Consider the following 6,344-nt stretch of genomic DNA (forward strand, 5'->3'; position numbering starts at 1 on the left):
TCTGGCAAAACATGATTTATTCATGATGCCCTTTCACGCTATGTCACGTTTATGATTTATTTTTTTGCCATGAAGTGAGGACTTCAAAATAAAAATGTGACGCCTTTCTCACATGAAAGAAAATATGTCATCTTTGACGGAGTTGCCTTTCAAATACAGTACAAGAGTGTTCAAGTAATACGGGAGACAATTTTTAACACTAATAATGCACACTAAGCGTGAATATATATCATATCATTGGATATTATTGGACATATCACTGTCCTGTGAAAAACACTTCGGTCCATTTTTTTAAAAAACATTTTGGGGATGTATGCATTCAGTTTCATCCCTTTAAAAAAAAGAGACAAAAGAATGGACATAATTGTTTTTCACAGGACAGCAACGATAATGAATACATTTTGGAAGTAACTAGCAACACACACACTAAAAAATAGACTAGACCCCAGACCGGAAGCAGAAGTACAACCACAACCACAATATAACCAAAATAAATAAAATTAAGACCCAGAAGCAGAACCTACTTATACAATTACAGTTGTGTTTAACGTCCAAGTCATAGATTAATAGTGGAAGCTATTAAGCGGCGGCTGGCATAAGGGTACCCACAGGGGCGGACAGAGTCTTTTCTGGGAACGGGGTCAGGGTTCACCCATTGGGTCACAAGAGCCTCACCTTCTTCAGACCTGACCTAGTATTTGTGTCGAGCGGAGGTGGGATGGTGGTTGGGGGTTGCGCACCAATAGCTTTCCCCCGGGCTGTGGGTTACTAAGCTAAAAGCCTCAAATACACCTCAGCTAAGGTGTTAAATTCCTGGGTTAACTGGTTCCTGCTGTCCTGGCTCACGCTGCCGTTGGTGTAGCAACGACATGTCAGACAGTAATGAAGGGAACACAGTGTGTGTCATCTTGTTTGTTTACGTTCAGCTTACACGTGATAGTCATTTTCAAGCTTAGCAGTTTGGCTCAATTATCAAATATTATTAATTTATGGGATGCCTGTCAATCCCAGCACACTCCCTAAGGTTTTGAATATTAGCATGATGCCTAGTATTTTTATATTTTTCATCTAACATTTTTTCTTTTATCATATACATGTGTGTACTTTTCATCAAAAGTTTTTTTTTATGTCAAATAGTTGTGTATTCTTTCTTATGTGTAATATTTGTGTATATTTTGAAATGTTTTTGTAATATTTTTGTACTTTTTGCCAAATATGTGTCTTTTTTTTAAATCAAATATTTACCCATTTCTATACTACTACTACTACTAATACTACTACTAATAATAATAATAATAATAATAATTTCTGTCCCTTTACTCAAAAACATGACATTTCAAATTGATAGTGCAAGCAATTAACAAACAAATGATGATTCAGTTGCTGGTTTGGTCCGTAACATGTCAGAAAATGACAACAAATTTTGCTCATTGTTTTCCAAAGTAAATGAAACAAAGATAATCAGTCCATTTTCATGGAGGACTACAAAAATTGGATAATAAGAAGCTTACATTTTGAGAATTCATACAATTTTAAATTAGAAAAGGCATCTAAATTATTCAAATGTTTTTGTTGTATTTTTTTTTTACTAATTTAGTCATTTGTAGAATTTTTGTGTTACATTTTTAATATTTGCATATATTTATTTTATTTATTATGTTTTCTAATATTTCTGTGTTTCATGTTTAATATTTATGTCAAATATTTGTGTCTATCTTTCCGTAATTATTTGTGTGTGTGTGTGTGTGTGTGTGTGTGTGTGTGTGTGTGTGTGTGTGTTTTTTAACATTTTAAGATTTGTTTCAGGATTTTTAAAACGCTTTTGTCAAATTTTTGTTCAACATTTTTATTTATTCAGCATTTTAATATTTTCCCAGTATATGTTGTGTAGGAATTATTTTTTGTATTATTTGTTTTTCCGCATTTTTCTCTCTCTCTTTTTTGTATTTTTTTTTCACTTCTGCCACTCACTCTCTTTAGCCAAGCCCTTGACTTATATCTTCTTCATCAATATCACCATAATTATTTTGCTCGCTGAAATCATCACTGTCTTATTTTTGCATCTGATAAACGACTGGCGGCAAATAACCAGCACAAAGGCTTTAGTTGTACAGTACAGTACAGTACTCCCCACGAACGAGTACACGCCCTGTGAAAAGTAAAGCTTTTTATCCACCCTCAACAGACTGAGGGATTAAGCCTTGTGACAGCGAACGATACATAATGCCATTATTATTATTATTGTTATTATTGATGCATTAAGCTGCTTACAACGTCAGGAGAGGACACTCACGAACCTTTTGCGACCTTCATTTAACACAAGCACGCACAGGCACACGCAATGACTTACTCACGGAGACCGTCCTCCTCCAAGCACAGGAATGGTTAAACAAATCACTCCCGCTGCCAGGAGCGCTGTTGGACCTCAGTGTGTGTGTGCGTGTGAGTGTGCGTGTGTAGCAGTGCAGTAGGGGTCAAACTACAGCTAAGTCATTCGAGCGTAACAAAGCAAATGAAGCAAAACTTGGCCCAGCTGGGACAAAATATTGATCATAACGTATCGTTTTTCGCTTGCAATATAGTAGCGATGCACCAGTGCCAAAAATCAGTAGTAATATCAGTATCACGATGTATTGTTTTTTTGCTTATGCAATATTAATAATTGATCAATTTTACAAAGGGCCAGGGCAATTTACATTTTCTTTTGTATCACTATTAAAGCATCAAATATATTACATATATTTGGTGTATACTGTATATATTTCAATCAGGGTGGGACAATATATATATGGATATCCAGTATTAATATCTAAGTGTGAAACATTTGTTAGTTTAAACTAGTGCAGAGGAAAAAAATGGTGACGTAACATTTGCACTTATCAAACAACATCGATACAGAAGCCTCACGGATCGATCCAGCTTTTATAGGTCAGGTGAGCACGACATGAGCAACCAGACTGCAATCCATCTATTGTTGACGTTAAGTTGTGTCCAAATGTTGGTATAAACACTATTATGGCCCTTGCGAATGCCCCTTGTCTCACCTGGACTCTGGAAGGCTTCCTTGAGGTGCAGCAGCACGTTGGCGAACCACCTGACGTCGTTCACCAGCATCATGACGTATTCCGGGTCCACTCCGGGCGGGCATGACGCCGTCACTGACGTACCCGACGGATCTGCGCTGCTCAGCGGGTTGTGGGAGCGCCGCCTGTGCCCGCCATCCCAGGTCTTGGTGGAGCCGGCCGACAGCGAGCCCGTCAGGGAATTGGAGTGATGTCGAGATGCCACGGGGGCGTGACCTCGCTTCACGCCGCTGCCTTCGCTGCTCTTACGGAGCATCCTGGCAGCGGGGTGGTGGGGGCGGGGAACTAGTTTTCGATGCAGCCACCAAGAACGTCAATGGCTCCCCCTAGAAACAAGCAGGATCAAGATGATGATGGTATCCTAACTAGTGCACGAATTTAGTCACATAAGGTGATACAGTAGGAAGATCAATTGATATTTGATGTATCATGTTGCATTATTATGATACAATATTCATACCAAGTGTCAAATATTGGTCAGTTTTAACTCGGGGTGTCCCGATTCAATTTTTTCACATCCATTACGATGCTGATATAGCAGACTAGAGTACTGTCCGATACGGTCCAATATGATATCAACATGAATGATACATGCATTTATTTTTATTTTTTTTAGTATGAAATGTTAGAAGAGACTTGATCAAGTGAAAATATGACCAATTTATTCCTACCTTTTGGGTTACGCTTGTATATGAGCGTTTGTTTTTTGGCTGATATTGAACTGATAATTTTAACAAAATATAGATGACGTCATGTATCGTTCTCCCAATACACTATTGCTACCAACACATCAATATTCGATCACTTTTTAATGGGGTTGTGACAAAACATTCTGACAAATCGATTTTCTCTTACAGTATGATATCAATAAATCCAGTACACTTACACTATGTCAAATATCAATCAATTTTAACTATATTGTAATAGGCTACATCATTTCTTTCTTGTGCTTTTGTTTTGTTTGATTTTATGTACAGACGTTACAACTGTGGTTGTTATAACAATGCTCTACAATTTAAATTGCGTTGAGCGTTTTTTTCCAGCATCAATTTCAATCAAATTTAACCGGATGGTGTGACAAAATAGAATAATAGAATGATATCGTTGTTTGTTAGTATCAATGCTGCAGCGTCAAGCATCGTCATTAATCATCCAAATATCTGTATTTTAGCCATAATATTAAAAACAAAAAAATAGTCACACTATCTTAATCTGAATAAATACAGCAACAAATTATTTTTTCATTCGATATGCATCAGTATAGACAGCAGACAGAAATATTATCGACATTGATGCTGAGGATCATGGTTGCAACCATACGATGGAGATCTTTTATGATAAAACATGAGTCATGACGTATGATAAACCTTTCGGTTTCATTCCAGGGCTGGTATAAGTGTTAGAGTATGTTTGTAATACTTAGTTAGTGTATGGTGTAATACTAGTGAATAGTGAATGCTGTACTGTACTGTATTCAATCACCCGACATCGGTCATGAAGTATTTCGCTGGCAGAGTCTAAAAAAAACCTCATGTGTTTTCACCACTCACCTGCCCAGCACTCGTAGGACATGGCAGCAAATATATCCAGACAGTTTCAGACCAAAATGATTCCCTTTCGGTGTGGGGGAATTGGAATAATAACTTTAAAAGAGCACAAAGTGATAGACGCGCTTCCACTGTAAATGTACAAGCAACTGGAGCCCAAGCAGAAACAACTCTCAAATCATTCGTCATGAACGAGTCTGCTCGTCACGTGTAGGTCTAACCGGGCGTTGATTGGTAGAAGACCAGCGGAGAGGGCGGGGCCACGGTGATGTTCACAAGACGAGGGGACGTGTGGGGATTTAAAAGCTTAATCATCAAAGAAATACAAAAATGAATGGCTTTTTTGTCGTGTTTAAATTCTAGTTGTTAGCTTGAGGTGAGTGAAACGTCAGCGAACGACTTTATGACGCGACAGAAGCGGGTTGATAATTACGAAGTCATACTTGGTTACAGTATTGTTCAGTAACTGCACTTGTTTCCGAGCGACATTTGAACAGCATTTGCCGTATCGTGAAAAAGGTAAGCTATTTGAGTACAATCACAATTATTAGATTTTTTTCCACATACAAATCACTCATTTAAATGAATTTATAGTTTACTTATGGGTAAATATGGTTAAATCTGAGTTTCTAATCCGCATTTGGGTAGTTTGCGTTGCCCATGCTGCCATCTAGTGTGCAAAAATATCGACGCATCTTGGCTTCAGGGCTGATTCAGAAGCTCGTGTTTTTTTTTTTTTTGTACAGCCACACTATTAGTACACCACAAGCTAATGACATCATATGCAAGAGTGGTTATTTAAAAAAACAAAAACAAACCCCGCCCTTAAGAATGTAAGAATCAAGAACGTGTTTCCTATAACGGTTCACATTGTTTTTCTCATTAATGTTACACAAGCGTTAAATATCAATCTGATCGATTTTTTTTTAATCAGATCGGAATTATATGTGGGATAAAATGTTAACGTGGCATATTCAATCGTCAATCATGCTTTCAACAAGTCATATACAATTATGGACCAGTTTACACACTATAATGGCGTCCAAAATAAAAATATGGTGATATATAATTTTACAATATTAATACACAAGCATCAAATATTTATCGGGTTTAACTATGGATGGGACAAAAATATCGATATAGCTATACATCGCTTTTTCCTAACAGTACAGTATTGATACTGATTGATCAGTTTTAATTGGGAGTGCGATAAAATACACTATTGATACCCAAGCATCAAATATTTATCCGTTTTAAAGGGAAGTCAACTCCCAAATTTTCTTTTCTTTTATGTTGTAGGCCTATGTGTCCCCCACTTGTGAAAATGGGGCATTATGAACAATGTGTTTTTCGAATATGAGTTAAGCAGTAGAATCCACCTGCTATCAATCTCAGGAGGCAGTCATTTTGCCAGTTGCTGTCAACTGAAAATGACATCACAGTTGCTCAGGGCTCATGTAATTACAAATCATAGCTCCTGTTTTCTGAAGCCAAGCTGTGATTGGTTATTAACTTTACCCTGAACAACTGTGATGTCATTTAGACAGCAAGTGACAAAATGGCCGCCCCCCTGAGATGGATGACATATTCTAGAATGCCGGGTTGGGGGCACATACAACCTATTACTGCAAATAATATTTTTGGGTTGACTTCCCTAGTCGTGCGACAAGTATCAGTATTGTGATGTATACAGTACAATCACATAAATATCAAT

The 6,344-nt window shown here is 37.4% G+C and overlaps 1 protein-coding gene across 2 annotated transcripts in view; it reads right to left on the minus strand.

Moving 5' to 3' along the window:
- Window positions 1–4,784, minus strand: part of LOC144044151 (rho GTPase-activating protein 29-like) — a 40,081-nt gene extending 35,297 nt beyond the window's left edge. For both annotated transcript variants that reach the window (XM_077558383.1, XM_077558382.1), the window contains exons 1-2: window positions 4,634–4,784; window positions 3,045–3,409 (exon numbers count right to left, since the gene is read on the minus strand). In XM_077558383.1, coding sequence (XP_077414509.1) covers window positions 3,045–3,339 — 295 coding nt within the window. In that variant the 5' untranslated portion in view covers window positions 3,340–3,409; window positions 4,634–4,784. The remainder of the gene's footprint in view (window positions 1–3,044; window positions 3,410–4,633) is intronic.
- Window positions 4,785–6,344: the final 1,560 nt, after the last annotated feature.

This window comes from Vanacampus margaritifer, chromosome 2 (genome assembly GCF_051991255.1).
Source record: "Vanacampus margaritifer isolate UIUO_Vmar chromosome 2, RoL_Vmar_1.0, whole genome shotgun sequence".
NCBI classification, from domain to species: Eukaryota; Metazoa; Chordata; class Actinopteri; order Syngnathiformes; family Syngnathidae; genus Vanacampus; species Vanacampus margaritifer.